The following is a 24694-nucleotide window of genomic DNA, read 5'->3' as shown; positions in this document are numbered from 1 at the left end:
GTTTGAGAAAAGTGTTAACGGGAATAGGAATAATAACACCGTCCGTGTGCATTACTGGCTGGGAAATGATCAACAATTAGGCTGCGCTTTGTTCCAGGTCCACAAGATGGCGAACATCAAATGACTGTACAGGAGACCACAGCCATTGATATCACTCCTCTGGAGTCACTGAAGACACTGTAACAAAGTGTTTCTGAGATTATGAATTTTTTTTTTTTAATACAATGTATCACATCATTTAGATTTATGCTCGTGTCAAAATTACCCCCTAAATCCGTGCGCAATGTCCGTGCGTAAATGTTTCAGATAGGCTATGGTATTATTGCTACTCATGTTAAAACAGGCTACTACCTTCATTATCACGCTCAGCATGAATGCCATGATGTAGTCTATTTAGGTAGGCTGGTAATAGGTGGCAGGCAGCCCGACTGGGTTGGCTGCTGCACCACTGCTGTGTGTAGCCTGCCGTAGCCCCCCCCCCCCTCCTGACTACAGTTGAAGTCTTTTCCCACATAGACCTATATAATTTCCTGACTAGGCGTTGTTTCTATCCATCCTACAGTATTCTCACCGAGCGAGGAGATGAGCCTGCTATTCTGCACGGAGGGAGGGAGAGCTCTCCTACTCTGTCCTACTGCGCATTTCGCAATGTTCTAGGTCTATTTGTTCTCTGGCAAAGCAAGAGGGGCTGGGAAACTCATTCGCTCTCTGGCGTTGGTAATTGTTTTTTTTCTCCTAACTGGTTGAAATCCATCGTGAGTTCCTTCTTACAAGAAGAAGTAGGCTGAGATTCCTACAGCGCTGAATGAGAGAGAGAGAGAGCGAGAGAGAGAGAGTGAGATAGAGAGAGAGAGAGAGAGAGATAGAGAGAGACGGAGCAAAAGAGAGAGAGCCCGAGAAAGAGAGAGCGCGAGAGAGAGAGAGACAGAGACGGAGAGAGAGAGAGAGACGGAGAGAGAGAGAGTCCTTTATATTGTAGATGTGGGAGCAGCTCTCAATATGAGCACACAGCTCGGAGGGTGAGGACCATCAGTAACAGCATCACCAGCACCAGCAGCAGCATCAGTCCCCGCGATGGATTGTGTTCTGTGCAACACTTTGTGTGCGCGGAGATGGAGGCCGTGAAGGCAGATAGATAACAATTAGGATAGCATATTAAACTCCAATACCCGAGTTTGTGATTTAAACCTGATTTCAGTCTATCAGGAAAGTTGATTTCTTTATGATTCCGCGTCGCATTTGCTACAGCCGGCCACTTCAACGGGGCATCAGCTGTGCTCATCTCCGCCACATATTCCTGACTATTCTAAGTGGCAGCTAATAGACCTGACTGATGACACTCTGTTATCGGGATTTCCTTTCCCTTTTGCGCCCGGACCCCAACCAAGCCTCATATTCTGATTCGGCAGAGTATGTCTTTGGAGGATAAGCTTGGCAACAAGGGCTTATCATTCACTCCGATGGGGATAGAGGATAATAACATGAGGAACGGCCTGTCGGACCAATGGGCTGATAGCATGGTGGTTCGGCCCCGGACCACGGAGCGAAGCATCACCGTCCACAAGAAACTGGTCCTGGGGTTCGCCATCTCCATCCTCACCCTCATCGTCGTCACGGCCATCGCGGTTCTCCTCAGCGTCCGGTTCGAGGAGTGCGCTGGGGAGAGCAGCTCACGAGGGGGCAATGGCTCTAACGCCAAGTTCAACGGGTCACGGGACGGGAACGGGAACCACAAAGATGAAGAAGCCCAGCCGTGGAGACACCTCCGGTTACCGACATCTCTCCGGCCCCGGCACTACGACCTGCGTCTCTCAGTGTACATGGATAACTTTACCTTCTCCGGGGAAGTGAACATTGAATTCGAGTGTGTGAACTCGACCAAATTCATAGTGCTTCACACCGACCGCCTCGAGGTGGAGAAAGTGGCGGTTTACTCGGATAATAAAAAACCCGGTGTCATGAGAATCCACCGCCAATTCCATTACCCGGGAAACCAGGTTTATGTGATCGCTTTGCACAGGGAACTGAAGCCCATGAGGACGTATAAAGTAAACATTACTTTCGACGCTCAAATAGAAAGTGAACTCCTGGGATTTTTCCGCAGCTCATATATGCTGCAGGGAGAGAGAAGGTAACCCTTTACATTTACAGTTACTCTATGCATCCACACCCCATGGCATGATGACGTGTGAGTTAGCGTTGTGTTTATAGCCTGTACAGTCCACTAAACTACAGCCTGTACAGTCCACTAACCTATAGCCTGTACAGTCCACTAACCTACAGCCTGTACAGTCCACTAACCTACAGCCTGTACAGTCCACTAACCTACAGCCTGTACAGTCCACTAACCTATAGCCTGTACAGTCCACTAACCTATAGCCTGTACAGTCCACTAACCTACAGCCTGTACAGTCCACTAACCTACAGCCTGTACAGTCCACTAACCTATAGCCTGTACAGTCCACTAACCTATAGCCTGTACAGTCCACTAACCTATAGCCTGTACAGTCCACTAACCTATAGCCTGTACAGTCCACTAACCTACAGCCTGTACAGTCCACTAACCTATAGCCTGTACAGTCCACTAACCTACAGCCTGTACAGTCCACTAACCTACAGCCTGTACAGTCCACTAACCTATAGCCTGTACAGTCCACTAACCTATAGCCTGTACAGTCCACTAACCTATAGCCTGTACAGTCCACTAACCTATAGCCTGTACAGTCCACTAACCTACAGCCTGTACAGTCCACTAACCTACAGCCTGTACAGTCCACTAACCTACAGCCTGTACAGTCCACTAACCTATAGCCTGTACAGTCCACTAACCTATAGCCTGTACAGTCCACTAACCTACAGCCTGTACAGTCCACTAACCTACAGCCTGTACAGTCCACTAACCTACAGCCTGTACAGTCCACTAACCTACAGCCTGTACAGTCCACTAACCTATAGCCTGTACAGTCCACTAACCTATAGCCTGTACAGTCCACTAACCACCTGTACAGTCCACTAACCTAGCCTGTACAGTCCACTAACCTACAGCCTGTACAGTCCACTAACCTACAGCCTGTACAGTCCACTAACCTATAGCCTGTACAGTCCACAAACCTATAGCCTGTACAGTCCACTAACCTATAGCCTGTACAGTCCACTAACCTACAGCCTGTACAGTCCACTAACCTACAGCCTGTACAGTCCACTAACCTACAGCCTGTACAGTCCACTAACCTACAGCCTGTACAGTCCACTAACCTATAGCCTGTACAGTCCACTAACCTGTACAGTCCACTAACCTACCGACTGTACAGTCCACTAACCTATAGCCTGTACAGTCCACTAACCTACAGCCTGTACAGTCCACTAACCTACAGCCTGTACAGTCCACTAACCTACAGCCTGTACAGTCCACTAACCTATAGCCTGTACAGTCCACTAACCTACAGCCTGTACAGTCCACTAACCTACAGCCTGTACAGTCCACTAACCTACAGCCTGTACAGTCCACTAACCTACAGCCTGTACAGTCCACTAACCTACAGCCTGTACAGTCCACTAACCTATAGCCTGTACAGTCCACTAACCTATAGCCTGTACAGTCCACTAACCTATAGCCTGTACAGTCCACTAACCTATAGCCTGTACAGTCCACTAACCTACAGCCTGTACAGTCCACTAACCTACAGCCTGTACAGTCCACTAACCTACAGCCTGTACAGTCCACTCCACAGCCTGTACAGTCCACTAACCTAGCCTGTACAGTCCACTAACCTACAGCCTGTACAGTCCACTAACCTATAGCCTGTACAGTCCACTAACCTATAGCCTGTACAGTCCACTAACCTACAGCCTGTACAGTCCACTAACCTATAGCCTGTACAGTCCACTAACCTATAGCCTGTACAGTCCACTAACCTATAGCCTGTACAGTCCACTAACCTATAGCCTGTACAGTCCACTAACCTATAGCCTGTACAGTCCACTAACCTATAGCCTGTACAGTCCACTAACCTACAGCCTGTACAGTCCACTAACCTATAGCCTGTACAGTCCACTAACCTATAGCCTGTACAGTCCACTAACCTATAGCCTGTACAGTCCACTAACCTATAGCCTGTACAGTCCACTAACCTATAGCCTGTACAGTCCACTAACCTATAGCCTGTACAGTCCACTAACCTACAGCCTGTACAGTCCACTAACCTATAGCCTGTACAGTCCACTAACCTACAGCCTGTACAGTCCACTAACCTACAGCCTGTACAGTCCACTAACCTACAGCCTGTACAGTCCACTAACCTACAGCCTGTACAGTCCACTAACCTACAGCCTGTACAGTCCACTAACCTACAGCCTGTACAGTCCACTAACCTATAGCCTGTACAGTCCACTAACCTACAGCCTGTACAGTCCACTAACCTACAGCCTGTACAGTCCACTAACCTACAGCCTGTACAGTCCACTAACCTATAGCCTGTACAGTCCACTAACCTATAGCCTGTACAGTCCACTAACCTATAGCCTGTACAGTCCACTAACCTATAGCCTGTACAGTCCACTAACCTATAGCCTGTACAGTCCACTAACCTATAGCCTGTACAGTCCACTAACCTACTAGCCTGTACAGTCCACTAACCTATAGCCTGTACAGTCCACTAACCACTAACCTAGCCTGTACAGTCCACTAACCTATAGCCTGTACAGTCCACTAACCTACAGCCTGTACAGTCCACTAACCTATAGCCTGTACAGTCCACTAACCTACAGCCTGTACAGTCCACTAACCTATAGCCTGTACAGTCCACTAACCTACAGCCTGTACAGTCCACTAACCTACAGCCTGTACAGTCCACTAACCTACAGCCTGTACAGTCCACTAACCTATAGCCTGTACAGTCCACTAACCTATAGCCTGTACAGTCCACTAACCTATAGCCTGTACAGTCCACTAACCTATAGCCTGTACAGTCCACTAACCTATAGCCTGTACAGTCCACTAACCTATAGCCTGTACAGTCCACTAACCTATAGCCTGTACAGTCCACTAACCTATAGCCTGTACAGTCCACTAACCTACAGCCTGTACAGTCCACTAACCTACAGCCTGTACAGTCCACTAACCTACAGCCTGTACAGTCCACTAACCTACAGCCTGTACAGTCCACTAACCTACAGCCTGTACAGTCCACTAACCTATAGCCTGTACAGTCCACTAACCTACAGCCTGTACAGTCCACTAACCTACAGCCTGTACAGTCCACTAACCTACAGCCTGTACAGTCCACTAACCGACAGCCTGTACAGTCCACTAACCTATAGACTGTACAGTCCACTAACCTATAGCCTGTACAGTCCACTAACCTATAGCCTGTACAGTCCACTAACCTACAGCCTGTACAGTCCACTAACCTACAGCCTGTACAGTCCACTAACCTACAGCCTGTACAGTCCACTAACCTACAGCCTGTACAGTCCACTAACCTACAGCCTGTACAGTCCACTAACCTACAGCCTGTACAGTCCACTAACCTACAGCCTGTACAGTCCACTAACCTATAGCCTGTACAGTCCACTAACCTACAGCCTGTACAGTCCACTAACCTACAGCCTGTACAGTCCACTAACCTACAGCCTGTACAGTCCACTAACCTACAGCCTGTACAGTCCACTAACCTACAGCCTGTACAGTCCACTAACCTACAGCCTGTACAGTCCACTAACCTACAGCCTGTACAGTCCACTAACCTACAGCCTGTACAGTCCACTAACCTACAGCCTGTACAGTCCACTAACCTATAGCCTGTACAGTCCACTAACCTATAGCCTGTACAGTCCACTAACCTATAGCCTGTACAGTCCACTAACCTACAGCCTGTACAGTCCACTAACCTACAGCCTGTACAGTCCACTAACCTATAGCCTGTACAGTCCACTAACCTATAGCCTGTACAGTCCACTAACCTATAGCCTGTACAGTCCACTAACCTACAGCCTGTACAGTCCACTAACCTACAGCCTGTACAGTCCACTAACCTACAGCCTGTACAGTCCACTAACCTACAGCCTGTACAGTCCACTAACCTACAGCCTGTACAGTCCACTAACCTACAGCCTGTACAGTCCACTAACCTACAGCCTGTACAGTCCACTAACCTACAGCCTGTACAGTCCACTAACCTATAGCCTGTACAGTCCACTAACCTACAGCCTGTACAGTCCACTAACCTACAGCCTGTACAGTCCACTAACCTACAGCCTGTACAGTCCACCTACAGCCTGTACAGTCCAAACCTACAGCCTGTACAGTCCACTAACCTATAGCCTGTACAGTCCACTAACCTACAGCCTGTACAGTCCACTAACCTACAGCCTGTACAGTCCACTAACCTACAGCCTGTACAGTCCACTAACCTACAGCCTGTACAGTCCACTAACCTACAGCCTGTACAGTCCACTAACCTATAGCCTGTACAGTCCACTAACCTACAGCCTGTACAGTCCACTAACCTACAGCCTGTACAGTCCACTAACCTATAGCCTGTACAGTCCACTAACCTATAGCCTGTACAGTCCACTAACCTATAGCCTGTACAGTCCACTAACCTACAGCCTGTACAGTCCACTAACCTACAGCCTGTACAGTCCACTAACCTATAGCCTGTACAGTCCACTAACCTACAGCCTGTACAGTCCACTAACCTACAGCCTGTACAGTCCACTAACCTACAGCCTGTACAGTCCACTAACCTACAGCCTGTACAGTCCACTAACCTACAGCCTGTACAGTCCACTAACCTATAGCCTGTACAGTCCACTAACCTACAGCCTGTACAGTCCACTAACCTAACAGCCTGTACAGTCCACTAACCTACAGCCTGTACAGTCCACTAACCTACAGCCTGTACAGTCCACTAACCTACAGCCTGTACAGTCCACTAACCTAGTAGCCTGTACAGTCCACTAACCTATAGCCTGTACAGTCCACTAACCTATAGCCTGTACAGTCCACTAACCTATAGCCTGTACAGTCCACTAACCTATAGCCTGTACAGTCCACTAACCTACAGCCTGTACAGTCCACAGTAACCTACAGCCTGTACAGTCCACTAACCTACAGCAGTCTGCCTACAGTCCACTAACCTACAGCCTGTACAGTCCACTAACCTACAGCCTGTACAGTCCACTAACCTACAGCCTGTACAGTCCACTAACCTACAGCCTGTACAGTCCACTAACCTACAGCCTGTACAGTCCACTAACCTACAGCCTGTACAGTCCACTAACCTACAGCCTGTACAGTCCACTAACCTACAGCCTGTACAGTCCACTAACCTACAGCCTGCCCACTGTACAGTCCACTAACCTACAGCCTGTACAGTCCACTAACCTACCTGTAGCCCTGTACAGTCCACTAACCTACAGCCTGTACAGTCCACTAACCTATAGCCTGTACAGTCCACTAACCTACAGCCTGTACAGTCCACTAACCTACAGTAGCCTGTACAGTCCACTAACCTACAGCCTGTACAGTCCACTAACCTATAGCCTGTACAGTCCACTAACCTACAGCCTGTACAGTCCACTAACCTACAGCCTGTACAGTCCACTAACCTATAGCCTGTACAGTCCACTAACCTACAGCCTGTACAGTCCACTAACCTAGCCTGTACAGTCCACTAACCACTAACCTAGCCTGTACAGTCCACTAACCTACAGCCTGTACAGTCCACTAACCTACAGCCTGTACAGTCCACTAACCTACAGCCTGTACAGTCCACTAACCTACAGCCTGTACAGTCCACTAACCTACAGCCTGTACAGTCCACTAACCTACAGCCTGTACAGTCCACTAACCTACAGCCTGTACAGTCCACTAACCTACAGCCTGTACAGTCCACTAACCTACAGCCTGTACAGTCCACTAACCTACAGCCTGTACAGTACATTATATTACGAAGCAGCCTTTACTTTTGACCAGGTTTTATGCTGTCATGTCTGTCTCTCAGCCCAAGTGCCTACTTCAAAACAGCGCGTGACGCTGTCATCTGAACTCCCACGGTAACATCTGAGTCCCACGGTAACACGCGCCCGTTTTGGGCTTCAAGCCCCCTTTCAAAACATTGAGTTCTGTATCCGCTGATAACCAACCATTAGTGTGTGTGATTAATGAGGGACTGCGCCTGTTCAACTCCGACACCCTCTGGTGGCATTTTTTTAAATAAAAGCATCACATTGTATAATACCCTTATAAAGTACATTTTGGTATCAAAACTATACATCCTACAACAGATATGAACAGCCTAGAGCGGTGTTTGTGAGACAGGGAAACGGTGTTTGTGAGACAGGGAAACGGTGTTTGTGAGACAGGGAAACGGTGTTTGTGAGACAGGGAAACGGTGTTTGTGAGACAGGGAAACGGTGTTTGTGAGACAGGGAAACGGTGTTTGTGAGACAGGGAAACGGTGTTTGTGAGACAGGGAAACGGTGTTTGTGAGACAGGGAAACGGTGTTTGTGAGACAGGGAAACGGTGTTTGTGAGACAGGGAAACGGTGTTTGTGAGACAGGGAAACGGTGTTTGTGAGACAGGGAAACGGTGTTTGTGAGACAGGGAAACGGTGTTTGTGAGACAGGGAAACGGTGTTTGTGAGACAGGGAAACAGTGTTTGTGAGACAGGGAAACGGTGTTTGTGAGACAGGGAAACGGTGTTTGTGAGACAGGGAAACGGTGTTTGTGAGACAGGGAAACGGTGTTTGTGAGATACCGAAAACGGTTCTCCCCAAAAAACGTTTGTAAATTCCGAACGGTTTGAAAACAAACTGTTATGACCCATCTATGAACAGCTTCTCACCAACACGCACCGGTTTGGCTCTATGATGACGCTCACAAGCCACACAAGAGTCGTTAGAAGGTAAGGGGTTCTTCTACATAGAAGACCATAGTAAATCCCAGGACATAGTGTCTATAATACTGTAAGGGGTTAATCTAGAAGACCATAGTAAATCCCAGGACATAGTGTCTATAATACTGTAAGGGGTTAATCTAGAAGACCATAGTAAATCCCAGGTCATAGTGTCTATAATACTGTAAGGGGTTAATCTAGAAGACCATAGTAAATCCCAGGACATAGTGTCTATAATACTGTAAGGGGTTAATCTAGAAGACCATAGTAAATCCCAGGTCATAGTGTCTATGATACTGTAAGGGTTAATCTAGAAGACCATAGTAAATCCCAGGACATAGTGTCTATAATACTGTAAGGGGTTAATAGTGTCTATAATGTACTGTAAGGGGTTAATAGTGTCTATAATACTGTAAGGGGTTAATAGTGTCTATAATACTGTAAGGGGTTAATAGTGTCTATAATACTGTAAGGGGTTAATAGTGTCTATAATACTGTAAGGGGTTAATAGTGTCTATAATACTGTAAGGGGTTAATAGTGTCTATAATACTGTAAGGGGTTAAGTCTAGTAAGACCATAGTAAATCCCAGTTCATAGTGTCTATAATACTGTAAGGGGTTAATAGTGTCTATAATACTGTAAGGGGTTAATAGTGTCTATAATACTGTAAGGGGTTAATAGTGTCTATAATACTGTAAGGGGTTAATAGTGTCTATAATACTGTAAGGGGTTAATCTAGAAGACCATAGTAAATCCCAGTTCATAGTGTCTATAATACTGTAAGGGGTTAATAGTGTCTATAATACTGTAAGGGGTTAATAGTGTCTATAATACTGTAAGGGGTTAATAGTGTCTATAATACTGTAAGGGGTTAATCTAGAAGACCATAGTACAGTTTGAAATCCCAGTTCATAGTGTCTATAATACTGTAAGGGGTTAATAGTGTCTATAATACTGTAAAGGGTTAATAGTGTCTATAATACTGTAAGGGTTAATAGTAAATGAGTCTATAATACTGTAAGGGGTTCATAGTGTCTATAATACTGTAAGGGGTTAATAGTGTCTATAATACTGTAAGGGGTTAATAGTGTCTATAATACTGTAAGGGGTTAATAGTGTCTATAATACTGTAAGGGGTTAATAGTGTCTATAATACTGTAAGGGGTTAATAGTGTCTATAATACTGTAAGGGGTTCATAGTGTCTATAATACTGTAAGGGGTTAATAGTGTCTATAATACTGTAAGGGGTTAATAGTGTCTATAATACTGTAAGGGGTTAATAGTGTCTATAATACTGTAAGGGGTTCATAGTGTCTATAATACTGTAAGGGGTTAATAGTGTCTATAATACTGTAAGGGGTTAATAGTGTCTATAATACTGTAAGGGGTTAATAGTGTCTATAATACTGTAAGGGGTTAATAGTGTCTATAATACTGTAAGGGGTTAATAGTGTCTATAATACTGTAAGGGGTTAATCTAGAAGACCATAGTAAATCCCAGGTCATAGTGTCTATAATACTGTAAGGGGTTCATAGTGTCTATAATACTGTAAGGGGTTAATCTAGAAGACCATAGTAAATCCCAGTTCATAGTGTCTATAATACTGTAAGGGGTTAATAGTGTCTATAATACTGTAAGGGGTTAATAGTGTCTATAATACTGTAAGGGGTTAATAGTGTCTATAATACTGTAAGGGGTTAATAGTGTCTATAATACTGTAAGGGGTTAATAGTGTCTATAATACTGTAAGGGGTTAATAGTGTCTATAATACTGTAAGGGGTTAATAGTGTCTATAATACTGTAAGGGGTTAATAGTGTCTATAATACTGTAAGGGGTTAATCTAGAAGACCATAGTAAATCCCAGGTCATAGTGTCTATAATACTGTAAGGGGTTAATAGTGTCTATAATACTGTAAGGGGTTAATAGTGTCTATAATACTGTAAGGGGTTAATAGTGTCTATAATACTGTAAGGGGTTAATAGTGTCTATAATACTGTAAGGGGTTCATAGTGTCTATAATACTGTAAGGGGTTAATAGTGTCTATAATACTGTAAGGGGTTAATCTAGAAGACCATAGTAAAGCCCAGGACATAGTGTCTATAATACTGTAAGGGGTTAATCTAGAAGACCATAGTAAATCCCAGGTCATAGTGTCTATAATACTGTAAGGGGTTAAGTGTCTATAATACTGTAAAGGGGTTAATAGTGTCTATAATACTGTAAGGGGTTAATAGTGACTATAATACTGTAAGGGGTTAATAGTGTCTATAATACTGTAAGGGGTTAATAGTGTCTATAATACTGTAAAGGGTTCATAGTGTCTATAATACTGTAAGGGGTTAATAGTGTCTATAATACTGTAAGGGGTTAATAGTGTCTATAATACTGTAAGGGGTTCATAGTGTCTATAATACTGTAAGGGGTTAATAGTGTCTATAATACTGTAAGGGGTTCATAGTGTCTATAATACTGTAAGGGGTTAATAGTGTCTATAATACTGTAAGGGGTTAATCTAGAAGACCATAGTAAATCCCAGGTCATAGTGTCTATAATACTGTAAGGGGTTAATCTAGAAGACCATAGTAAATCCCAGGTCATAGTGTCTATAATACTGTAAGGGGTTAATAGTGTCTATAATACTGTAAGGGGTTAATAGTGTCTATAATACTGTAAGGGGTTAATAGTGTCTATAATACTGTAAGGGGTTAATCTAGAAGACCATAGTAAATCCCAGGTCATAGTGTCTATAATACTGTAAGGGGTTAATAGTGTCTATAATACTGTAAGGGGTTCATAGTGTCTATAATACTGTAAGGGGTTCATAGTGTCTATAATACTGTAAGGGGTTCATAGTGTCTATAATACTGTAATAAACTCACATAGTCTCTGTCACAATCTCCATACAGTCGTCACCGACGAGTTGGATACTAATGTCCCACTGAGTAAACAATTTCTGTACTTACAGAATTATTATAAATTACATTTTATAACGTTTTTGCTCGGTGGAACTTTTTTTTTCTTCAATTAAACTCACTAATGCAACTGTTGGTCAAATAGTTTTTTGCCTTGGTTATCATGATAAACCAAACTGGGTAAAAGACGTCAATGTTCTCTGCTGTAAATATGAGGGCAGACTAAGCAGATGAAGGTAAGTAGTGAGTTTCTGCATCTTCACTGTGGTCGACCTGGAACCAATGGAGTTATTAACTAAACAGAAGACAAGGAAACTATTTCAAGGTAAACACTGACAAATATATATTTACATGTGTTACTTTTTATACCGCACCCCAGTTGGCCTTTCGTGCCCGATCACGCAAGTTGAATTCAGTCCATCTATTCTTACTTCTGTTGAGTTCTACCAACATGTTTCCTAAATTGATATTTGCAAAGCAGTGCCTTAGTGAATGAGTCTGTTCGATCTACATCTGCAGTGTTAGTTTGCATGGAGTAACATATTGGCATTGGCATTCATTTCAGAATAAATAGCCAGTTAAGCGCTCTCAGCAGTGTCCTTCTGGGAGCCTCTGTCCAATATTCACATTCAGTGGTCGAACACAAACCGTGACAACGTTGCAATCTGTTTTACTGGAAACATCATGCGTCATGGTGTATGTAGTGTCCTTCAGCCCTCAGTCCATAGAGCATGGTGCTTCCTCAGCCAGGGTAGTGGGTTCAGCCCCGGGACCAGCCCTCACTCCATGTATGCACACATGACTGTGTCCTCATAAAAGCCCAGCCATCTGCTAAATGGCATATATTATTATTATTATATTATAGGCACCGTCCTCAGTCCTCAGCCCTCACTCCATACGGCACCGTGTCCTCAGCCCTCACTCCATACGGCACCGTGTCCTCAGCCCTCACTCCATACGGCACCGTGTCCTCAGCCCTCACTCCATACGGCACCGTGTCCTCAGCCCTCACTCCATACGGCACCGTGTCCTCAGCCCTCACTCCATATACGGCACCGTGTCCTCAGCCCCCTCACTCCATACAGCACCGTGTCCTCAGCCCTCACTCCATACAGCACCGTGTCCTCAGCCCTCACTCCATACGGCACCGTGTCCTCAGCCCTCACTCCATACGGCACCGTGTCCTCAGCCCTCACTCCATACGGCACCGTGTCCTCAGCCCTCACTCCATACGGCACCGTGTCCTCAGCCCTCACTCCATACGGCACCGTGTCCTCAGCCCTCACTCCATACGGCACCGTGTCCTCAGCCCTCACTCCATACGGCACCGTGTCCTCAGCCCTCACTCCATACGGCCACGTCATCCTCAGCCCTCACTCCATACGGCCACGTCATCCTCAGCCCTCACTCCATACGGCACCGTGTCCTCAGCCCTCACTCCATACGGCACCGTGTCCTCAGCCCTCACTCCATACGGCACCGTGTCCTCAGCCCTCACTCCATACGGCACCGTGTCCTCAGCCCTCACTCCATACGGCACCGTGTCCTCAGCCCTCACTCCATACGGCACCGTGTCCTCAGCCCTCACTCCATACGGCACCGTGTCCTCAGCCCTCACTCCATACGGCACCGTGTCCTCAGCCCTCACTCCATACGGCACCGTGTCCTCAGCCCTCACTCCATACGGCACCGTGTCCTCAGCCCTCACTCCATACGGCACTGTATCTGCAGGCCTCACTCCATACGGCACCGTGTCCTCAGCCCTCACTCCATACGGCACCGTGTCCTCAGCCCTCACTCCATACGGCACCGTGTCCTCAGCCCTCACTCCATACGGCACCGTGTCCTCAGCCCTCACTCCATACGGCACCGTGTCTGCAGGTCTCACTCCATACGGCACCGTGTCCTCAGCCCTCACTCCATACGGCACCGTGTCCTCAGCCCTCACTCCATACGGCACCGTGTCCTCAGCCCTCACTCCATACGGCACCGTGTCCTCAGCCCTCACTCCATACGGCACCGTGTCCTCAGCCCTCACTCCATACGGCACCGTATCTGCAGGTCTCACTCCATACGGCACTGTATCTGCAGGTCTCACTCCATACGGCACTGTATCTGCAGGCCTCACTCCATACGGCACCGTGTCTGCAGGTCTCACTCCATACGGCACCGTGTCTGCAGGTCTCACTCCATACGGCACCGTGTCCGCAGGTCTCACTCCATACGGCACTGTATCTGCAGGTCTCACTCCATACGGCACTGTATCTGCAGGTCTCACTCCATACGGCACTGTATCTGCAGGTCTCACTCCATACGGCACCGTGTCTGCAGGCCTCACTCCATACGGCACTGTATCTGCAGGTCTCACTCCATACGGCACTGTATCTGCAGGCCTCACTCCATACGGCACTGTATCTGCAGGTCTCACTCCATACGGCACCGTATCTGCAGGCCTCACTCCATACGGCACCGTGTCTGCAGGTCTCACTCCATACGGCACTGTATCTGCAGGTCTCACTCCATACGGCACAGTATCTGCAGGTCTCACTCCATACGGCACCGTGTCTGCAGGTCTCACTCCATACGGCACCGTATCTGCAGGTCTCACTCCATACGGCACTGTGTCTGCAGGTCTCACTCCATACGGCACTGTATCTGCAGGTCTCAATCAACCAAGGTACCATGTTGGTCAGTCAGTTATTCTATAAGCCCCTGTGAGGCAAGACCTTGTTCCATTGGTCAGTCAGTCATTCTATAAGCCCCGTGAGGCAAGACCTTGTTCCATTGGTCAGTCAGTTATTCTATAAGCTCCGTGAGGCAAGAACTTGTCCCATTGGTCAGTCAGTTATTCTATAAGCCCCGTGAGGCAAGACCTTGTCCCATTGGTCAGTCAGTTATTCTATAAGCCCCGTGAGGCAAGACCTTGTTCCATTGGTCAGTCAGTTATTCTATAAGCTCCGTGAGGCAAGAACTTGTCCCATTGGTCAGTCAGTTATTCTATAAGCCCCGTGAGGCAAGAACTTGTCCCATTGGTCAGTCAGTTATTCTATAAGCCCCGTGAGGCAAGACCTTGTTCCATTGGTCAGTCAGTTATTCTATAAACCCCCTGAGGCAAGACCTTGTTCCATTGGTCAGTCAGTTATTCTATAAGCCCCGTGAGGCAAGACCTTGTTCCATTGGTCAGTCAGTTATTCTATAAGCCCCGTGAGGCAAGACCTCGTTCCATTGGTCAGTCAGTTAGAAGGTCAGGGCCACACACACACACACACACACACACACACACACACACACACACACACACACACACACACACACACACACACACACACACACACACACACACATTGACTGGACCGCAGTCAGTCAATAGGCCAATGGGTGTGACAGTCTGTCCATGTACTGTAGGTACTGTAGGTACTGTAGATACTGTAGATACTGTAGATACTGTAGGTACTGTAGATACTGTAGATACTGTAGATACTGTAGATACTGTAGATACTGTAGGTACTGTAGATACTGTAGATACTGTAGATACTGTAGGTACTGTAGGTACTGTAGATACTGTAGGTACTGTAGATACTGTAGATACTGTAGATACTGTAGATACTGTAGATACTGTAGGTACTGTAGGTACTGTAGGTACTGTAGATACTGTAGATACTGTAGGTACTGTAGATACTGTAGGTACTGTAGATACTGTAGATACTGTAGATACTGTAGATACTGTAGATACTGTAGGTACTGTAGATACTGTAGGTACTGTAGGTACTGTAGATACTGTAGATACTGTAGATACTGTAGGTACTGTAGATACTGTAGATACTGTAGATACTGCCTCATGCATTGACCATGAGCAGTGGAAGGGGGAGTGTGTGTCATTTACCATGAGCAGTGGAAGGGGGAGTGTGTGTGTCATTTACCATGAGCAGTGGAAGGGGGAGTGTGTGTGTCATTTATCATGAGCAGTGGAAGGGGGAGTGTGTGTGTCATTTATCATGAGCAGTGGAAGGGGGAGTGTGTGTGTCATTTATCATGAGCAGTGGACGGGGGAGTGTCTACTTTAGACCAGAGTCCTATTCCCTATATAGTACACTACTTTAGACCAGAGTCCTATTCCCTATATAGTACACTACTTTAGATACAGAGTCCTATTCCCTAAATACTGTAGATACTTTAGACCAGAGCCCTATTCCCTATACTGTAACTACTTTAGACCAGAGATCCTATTCCTATATAGTACTACTAGACCACTGTAGATACTGTAGAGCCTATTCCCTATATACTGTGACTACTTTAAACCAGAGTCCTATTCCCTATATAGTGACTACTTTAGACCAGAGATCCTGTAGGTACTGTAAACATACTGGTCTGTAGATAAGTGACTTTGTGACTGTACCGTAGGTTGAGCTGTAGATACCGGGGCAGCAGGTCGGTCACTCAGCCACACGCCCAACATCCAGTCTGGTAGATAAGTGACTTGGTGACTTGTACCGTAGGTTCAGCCGAGCGCCGGGGCAGCAGGTCGGTCACACAGCCACACGCCAAACATCCAGTCTGGTAGATAAGTGACTTGGTGACTTGTACCGTAGGTTCAGCCGAGCGCCGGGGCAGCAGGTCGGTCACTCAGCCACACGCCAAACATCCAGCCTGGTAGATAAGTGACTTGGTGACTTGTACCGTAGGTTCAGCCGAGCGCCGGGGCAGCAGGTCGGTCACTCAGCCACACGCCAAACATCCAGTCTGGTAGATAAGTGACTTGGTGACTTGTACCGTAGGTTCAGCCGAGCGCCGGGGCAGCAGGTCGGTCACACAGCCACACGCCAAACATCCAGTCTGGTAGATAAGTGACTTGGTGACTTGTACCGTAGGTTCAGCCGAGCGCCGGGGCAGCTGGCTGGGGGTCGTTAAAGGACATGACTTCAGTCATTTATAAATCAATGCTAATTACACATGATTGGATCGACCGTGACGACAAACAGAGGATTCACCGCGAATGGAGCCCTGTTCCCTATGTAGTACACTACTTTAGACCATTCAGCTGGTAGATACTGACTTTAGACCATTCTATATAGTACACTACTGTAGACCATTCCCTATATAGTACACTACTTTAGACCATTCCTGTATGATAGTAGACTACTTTAGACCAGGTCTGTAGATACTGTAGGTACTTTAGACCATTCCCTATATAGTACAGATACTTTAGACCATTCTGTATATAGTACACTACTTTAGACCATTCCCTATATAGTACACTGACTTTACTGTGATTCCCTAGGTACTGTACACTACTTTAGACCATTCCCTATATAGTACAGTACTGTAGACCATTCCTATATAGTACACTACTTTAGACCATACCCTATATAGTACACTACTTTAGACCATTCCCTATATAGTACACTACTTTAGACCATACCCTATATAGTACACTACTTTAGACCATACCCTATATAGTACACTACTTTAGACCATTCCCTATATAGTACACTACTTTAGACCATACCCTATATAGTACACTACTTTAGACCATACCCTATATAGTACACTACTTTAGACCATACCCTATATAGTACACTACTTTAGACCATACCCTATATAGTACACTACTTTAGACCATTCCCTATAAGTACACTACTTTAGACCATACCCTATATAGTACACTACTTTAGACCATTCCCTATATAGTACACTACTTTAGACCATTCCCTATATAGTACACTACTTTAGACCAGAGTCCCTATATAGTACACTACTTTAGACCAGACCCTATATAGTACACTACTTTAGACCATTCCCTATATAGTACACTACTTTAGACCATTCCCTATATAGTACATTACTTTAGACCAGAGCCCTACTCCCTATATAGTACACTACTTTAGACCAGAGCCATATTCCTATATAGTACACTACTTTAGAGCCATTCCCTATATAGTGTACTACTTTAGACCAGAGCCCTACTCCCTATAGTACACTACTTTAGACCAGAACCCTACTCCCTATAGTGCATACTTTAGACCAGAGCCCTATTCCCTATATAGTGCACTACTTTAGACCAGACCTATTCCCTACATAGTACACTACTTTAGACCAGATACTTCCCTATATAGTGCACTACTTTAGACCAGAACCTATTCCTATGTAGTGCACTACTTTAGACCATTCCCTATATAGTACACTACTTTAGACCATTCCCTATATAGTACTACTTTAGACCATTCCCTATGTAGTGCACTACTTTAGACCATTCCCTATATAGTACTTTAGACCATTGCCTATGTAGTGCACTACTTGCAGACCATTCCAGTAAGTGGACTTTAGACCATTCCTATATAGTGGACTACTTTAGACCATTCCCTATAGCAGTGGACTACTTTAGACCATTCCCTATATAGTGCAGTGGAAGGGGAGTTTAGAGCATTTATCATGGACCATTCCTCATAGCAGTGGAAGGGGACTTTAGACCATTCCCAGTATAGTGGACTTTAGACCAGTGTCCTTTATCATGAGCACTTTAGAAGGGGAGCCCTATTCCCTATATCATGAGCACTGGAAGGGGGAGTGTGTGAGTCATTCCCTATGTAGTGAGCACTGGAAGGGGGAGAGCCCTATTCCCTATGAGTGGAAGGGGAGTTTGACCAGAGCCATTCCCTATATAGTGTGGAAGGGGACTTTAGATCATTCCCTATCAGTGAGCAGTTTAGACCATTCCCTATATAGTGCACTACTTTCATGACCATTCCCTATATAGTGTCTACTTTAGACCAGAGTCCTATTCCCTATATAGTACACTACTTTAGACCAGAGCCCTATTCCCTATGTAGTGCACTACTTTAGACCAGAGCCCTATTCCCTATGTAGTGCACTACTTTAGACCAGAGCCCTATTCCCTATATAGTGCACTACTTTAGACCATTCACTATATAGTGCACTACTTTAGACCATTCCCTATATAGTGCACTACTTTAGACCATTCCCTATATAGTGCACTACTTTAGACCAGAGTCCTATTCCCTATATAGTGCACTACTTTAGACCATTCCCTATATAGTGCACTACTTTAGACCATTCCCTATATAGTGCACTACTTTAGACCAGAGCCCTATTCCCTATATAGTACACTACTTTAGACCATTCCCTATATAGTGCACAACTTTAGACCAGAACCCTATTCCCTATATAGTACACTACTTTAGACCATTCCCTATATAGTGCACTACTTTAGACCATTCCCTATATAGTGCACTACTTTAGACCAGAGCCCTATTCCCTATATAGTGCACTACTTTAGACCAGAGCCCTATTCCCTATATAGTGCACTACTTTAGACCAGAACCCTATACAGTAGTGCACTACTTTAGACCAGAACCCTATACAGTAGTGCACTACTTTAGACCAGAAGCCTATGCAGTAGTGCACTAATAGTGTGCCACCTGGGACCCAGTCTGAGAACGTGTTTCAGAACAGAGGTGCAGGACAGGACATTAGGTTTTAGTACTGTAACAAATAGTTTTCATAACAGCCATCGCCATATTGGATAAATATTGATTGATCTTATATATAGCTTTTGCATTCCAGATGGACGCTCAAAGCATTTTATAGTGTAAGAGAGGGGGACATTAGCCTGAGTGCCAGTCTGTTTGTGTTATCATGCCAACTCCCTGTCACAACTCCCTGTCACAACTCCCTGGCACAACTCCCTGTCACAGCTCCCTGTCACAGCTCCCTGTCACAGCTCCCTGTCACAACTCCCTGGCACAGCTCCCTGGCACAGCTCCCTGGCACAGCTCCTGTCACAGCTCCCTGTCACAACTCCCTGTCCCAGCTCCCTGTCACAGCTCCCTGTCACAACTCCCTGTCACAGCTCCCTGTCACAACTCCCTGTCACAGCTCCCTGGCACAGCTCCCTGTCATAGCTCCCTGTCACAGCTCCCTGGCACAGCTCCCTGTCACAACTCCCTGTCACAACTCCCTGGCACAGCTCCCTGTCACAACTCCCTGTCACAGTTCCCTGGCACAGCTCCCTGTCACAGCTCCCTGTCACAACTCCCTGTCCCAGCTCCCTGTCACAGCTCCCTGTCACAACTCCCTGTCCCAGCTCCCTGTCACAGCTCCCTGTCCCAGCTCCCTGTCACAACTCCCTGTCACAGCTCCCTGGCACAGCTCCCTGTCCCAGCTCCCTGTCACAACTCCCTGTCCCAGCTCCCTGTCACAGCTCCCTGTCACAGCTCCCTGTCACAGCTCCCTGTCACAGCTCCCTGTCCCAGCTCCCTGTCCCAGCTCCCTGTCACAGCTCCCTGTCACAGCTCCCTATCACAGCTCCCTGTCATGCCATGTTTAGCTTGACAATCAATGGAGTTGGCGAGAGCACAAACAGATGTGTGATCAGGCTAAGTGAACTCAACGTGCTGTATGTGGTTAGTTCCCATCCCTGTCCATGCCCACTGATACTCTACTTCACCCGGACTGTCTTGTCTAGTGAGCCAGAGGTCTTTCTTTACTGTAGGAGAACATAGTGTTTTCTCTGCAGCGTGCAGGTGTTTCCCAGACACAGCCTTGTGAAGCTGGAGATGGTCCAGTCAGGTTCTGTCGGGTTCAGCATCATCCCAAATACACTTAACGCCCTTCACAACTGTACTAATACCTCCTTCGATCCGCTGCCTCCCCCTGCCTCCTCCTGCCTCCTGTGCCTCCCCCCCCTGCCTCCCCCTGCCTCCTCCTCCTCTGCCTCCCCTGCCTCCTGTCTTGCCTCCCCTGCCTCCCCTTTCCTCCCCTGTAGGAGAACTCCTGCCTCCCCTGCCTCGTCAGGTGTTCCCCCCTGCCTCCCTTGCCTGAAGCTGGAGATGGTCCTCCTGGTCCCTGCCTCGGGTTCAGCCTCATCCTGCCTCCCCCTGCCTCCCCTTCTCCCTGCCTCCTCCTGCCTCCCCTGCCTCCCCCTGCCTCCCCTGCCTCCTCCTGCCTCCTCCTGCCTCCCCTGCCTCCCCTTGCCTCCCCTGCCTCCCCTTGCCTCCCCTGCCTCACCCTGCCTCACCCTGCCTCACCCTGCCTCCTCCTGCCTCCCCTGCCTCCCCCTGCCTCCTCCTGCCTCCCCTGCCTCCTCCCCTGCCTCCCCCTGCCTCCTCCTGCCTCCCCTGCCTCCCCTGCCTCCTCCTGCCTCCCCCTGCCTCCTCCCCCTGCCTCCCCCTGCCTCCCCCTGCCTCCCCCTGCCTCCTCCTGCCTCCCCCTGCCTCCTCCTGCCTCCCCTGCCTCCTCCTGCCTCCCCTGCCTCCTCCTGCCTCCCCTGCCTCACCCTGCCTCCTCCTGCCTCCCCTTGCCTCCCCCTGCCTCCCCTGCCTCCCCTCCTCCCCCTGCCTCCCCTGCCTCCTCCTGCCTCCCCTTGCCTCCTCCTGCCTCCTCCTGCCTCCTCCTGCCTCCTCCTGCCTCCCCTTGCCTCCTCCTGCCTCCCCTGCCTCCTCCTGCCTCCCCTGCCTCCTCCTGCCTCCCCCTGCCTCCTCCTGCCTCCCCCTGCCTCCTCCTGCCTCCTCCTGCCTCCCCTGCCTCCCCTGCCTCCTCCTGCCTCCCCTTGCCTCCTCCTGCCTCCTCCTGCCTCCCCTGCCTCCTCCTGCCTCCTCCTGCCTCCTCCTGCCTCCCCTGCCTCCCCCTCCCCCTGCCTCCCCTGCCTCCTCCTGCCTCCTCCTGCCTCCTCCTGCCTCCCCTTGCCTCCTCCTGCCTCCCCTGCCTCCCCTGCCTCCCCCTGCCTCCCCTGCCTCCTCCTGCCTCCTCCTGCCTCCTCCTGCCTCCCCTCCTGCCTCCCCCTGCCTCCCCCTGCCTCCTCCTGCCTCCCCCTGCCTCGTCATGCCTCCCCTGCCTCCCCTGCCTCCCCCTGCCTCCCCCTGACTCACCCTGCCTCGTCATGCCTTCCCCTGCCTCCCCCTGCCTCCCCCTGACTCACCCTGCCTTCCCCCTCCCCCCTGCCTCGTCATGCCTTCCCCTGCCTCACCCTGCCTCCCCCTGCCTCACCCTGCCTTCCCCTGCCTCCCCCTGCCTCACCCTGCCTCTTCTCTGCTCTCCTGACTCTCTACAATAAGAGTAGCCTGCTGGGCCTCTACATATCTCTCTCTCTCTCTCTCTCTCTCTCTCTCTCTCTCTCTCTCTCTCTCTCTCTCTCTACCTCTTTCTCTACCTCTTTCTCTCCTCTTTCTCTACCTCGTTCTCTACCTCGTTCTCTACCTCTTTCTCTACCTCTTTCTCTACCTCTTTCTCTCTCTCTCTACCTCTCTCTACCTCTCTCTCTACCTCTCTCTCTGCCTCTCTCTGCCTCTCTCTACCTCTCTCTACCTCTCTCTACCTCTCTCTCTCTACCTCTCGCTCTCTCTACCTCTCTCTCTCTCTACCTCTCACTCTTTTTCTCTTTACCTCTCTCTCTCTACCTCTCTCTCTCTCTACCTTTCTCTACCCCTCAGCTGCCTGTGAGTATTGTGCCTGTTTTTTCTCTGATTTTAAGGGTTTAGGGAGTGAAAGCCAAAACCTGATACAAACTTTGCTTTTCCTTTGAAAAAGTTGGAGACATGCGGTTCTTTTGGTTCTCAGCCACAGCGCAGCACTCCAAGATGGTGGGAAGTTGGCTGGCAACTGATAGAATGGAGAAATGGAGGGATGGAGGGATAGAGAGATGGAGGGATAGAGAGATGGAGAGATCAAGGGATGGAGGGAGGAAGGAAGGAGTGATCATAGGATGTAGGGAATGGAGGGATCAAGGGAATGTGAAATGGAGGGAGGAGGGAAGGAGTGAACATAGGATGTAGAGAATGGAGGGATCAAGGGAATGAGAAATGGAGGGAGGAGGGAAGGAGTGAACATAGGATGTAGAGAATGTAGGGATCAAGGGAATGTGAAATGGAGGGAGGAGGGAAGGAGTGAACATAGGATGTAGAGAATGTAGGGATCAAGGGAATGAGAAATGGAGGGAGGAGGGAAGGAGTGAACATAGGATGTAGAGAATGTAGGGATCAAGGGAATGTGAAATGGAGGGAGGAGGGAAGGAGTGAACATAGGATGTAGAGAATGGAGGGATCAAGGGAATGAGAAATGGAGGGAGGAGGGAAGGAGTGAACATAGGATGTAGAGAATGGAGGGATCAATTGAAATGGAGATGATTGTGTCAGGGGATCAGCGTGGAGGGAGGAGGGAAGATAGGATGTAGAGAATGGAGGGATCATTGAATGACAAATGGAGGGAGAGGGAATGTTTGTAGAGAATGGAGGGATCAAGGGAATGAGAAATGACATTTATGGATGTAGAGAATGGAGGGATCAAGGGAATGAGAAATGGAGGGAGGAGGGAAGGAGTCATAGAATGGAGGGATCAAGGGAATGAGAAATGGAGGGAGGAGGGAAGGAGTGAACATAGGATGTGAGAATGGAGGGATCAAGGGAATGAGAAATGGAGGGAGGAGGGATGGAGTGATTCCATAGATTCTTCTCAGTATATGTAGAGGGATCAAGGGAATGAGAAATGGAGGGAGGAGGGAAGGAGTGAACATAGGATGTTTAGAGAAATGGAGGGAGGAGGGAAGGAGTGAACATAGGATGTAGAGAATGTAGAGGGAATGATATATCAGGAGTTTAGACAGTATATAGTAGAGTACTGATATATAGGATTAGACAGTATGTAGGGATAGAGGAATGATATATGTAGGAGGGATCAAGGGAATGTGGAGGGAGGAGGGAAGGAGTTAGGATGTAGAGATATAGTAGGGATCTGGATGTATCAGAATGGAGGGATCAAGGGAATGTGAAATGGAGGGAGGAGGGAAGGAGTGAACATAGGATGTAGAGAATGGAGGGATCAAGGGAATGAGAAATGGAGGGAGGGCTAATGGAGATGGAGCTTAATTGCCTTTTTAATTGATATTGAGATGATTGTTCAGGCAGCGTGAGACCGAGATTAGCTTAGTCATTGAAACAACGACATGTTTATGTCAGAGAAGACATTTATGCTGCGTCTCCATTCCATATGACTTCTTCCCAAGGGTCTGTGTAGGATCATAATCTGCCCTGTACATTTATGCTGCGTCTCCATTCCATATGACTTCTTCTCAGTATATAGTAGAGGACTGATATATCAGAGTTTAGACAGTATATAGTAGAGGACTGATATATCAGAGTTTAGACAGTATATAGTAGAGGACTGATATATCAGAGTTTAGACAGTATATAGTAGAGGACTGATATATCAGAGTTTAGACAGTATATAGTAGAGGTCAAGTGCTGCCATTTATCCTTTTAAGTTGAACGTTTATCTGGCGTCTCTTTGTCTCTAGTCCTTTCATTCGTAGTATTTATCTCCAGTGCTTTTTCAATAAAGAGGCCATCCCATTGATAAACATCCCCTCTATGACCAGCTAATAACTGCCTGCTTTACTGTCTGACAGGTTGATAAACATCCCCTCTATGACCAGCTAATAACTGCCTGCTTTACTGTCTCACAGGTTGATAAACATCCCCTCTATGACCAGCTAATAACTGCCTGCTTTACTGTCTGACAGGTTGGTAAACATCCCCTCTATGACCAGCTAATAACTGCCTGCTTTACTGTCTGACAGGTTGATAAACATCCCCTCTATGACCAGCTAATAACTGCCTGCTTTACTGTCTGACAGGTTGATAAACATCCCCTCTATGACCAGCTAATAACTGCCTGCTTTACTGTCTGACAGGTTGATAAATATCCCCTCTATGACCAGCTAATAACTGCCTGCTTTACTGTCTGACAGGTTGATAAACATCCCCTCTATGACCAGCTGATAACTGCTGCTTTACTGTCTGACAGGTTGATAAACATCCCCTCTATGACCAGCTAATAACTGCCTGCTTTACTGTCTGACAGGTTG

The 24694-nt window shown here is 47.5% G+C and overlaps 1 protein-coding gene across 1 annotated transcript in view; it reads left to right on the top strand.

The window, feature by feature from the left end:
- The first annotated feature begins 869 nt into the window (after positions 1 to 869).
- The window catches only part of LOC127924643 (thyrotropin-releasing hormone-degrading ectoenzyme-like), a 247018-nt gene continuing 223193 nt past the window's right edge, over positions 870 to 24694 (top strand). The window contains exon 1 of the mRNA XM_052509358.1: positions 870 to 2131. Within this exon, the coding sequence (XP_052365318.1) occupies positions 1413 to 2131 (719 nt within the window). The 5' untranslated portion in view covers positions 870 to 1412. The remainder of the gene's footprint in view (positions 2132 to 24694) is intronic.

This window comes from Oncorhynchus keta, unplaced genomic scaffold, assembly GCF_023373465.1.
Source record: "Oncorhynchus keta strain PuntledgeMale-10-30-2019 unplaced genomic scaffold, Oket_V2 Un_contig_4383_pilon_pilon, whole genome shotgun sequence".
Taxonomy (NCBI): Eukaryota; Metazoa; Chordata; class Actinopteri; order Salmoniformes; family Salmonidae; genus Oncorhynchus; species Oncorhynchus keta.
The sequence above is the reverse complement of the archived record's forward strand: the minus strand, read 5'-3'. Positions and strand labels throughout refer to the sequence as shown.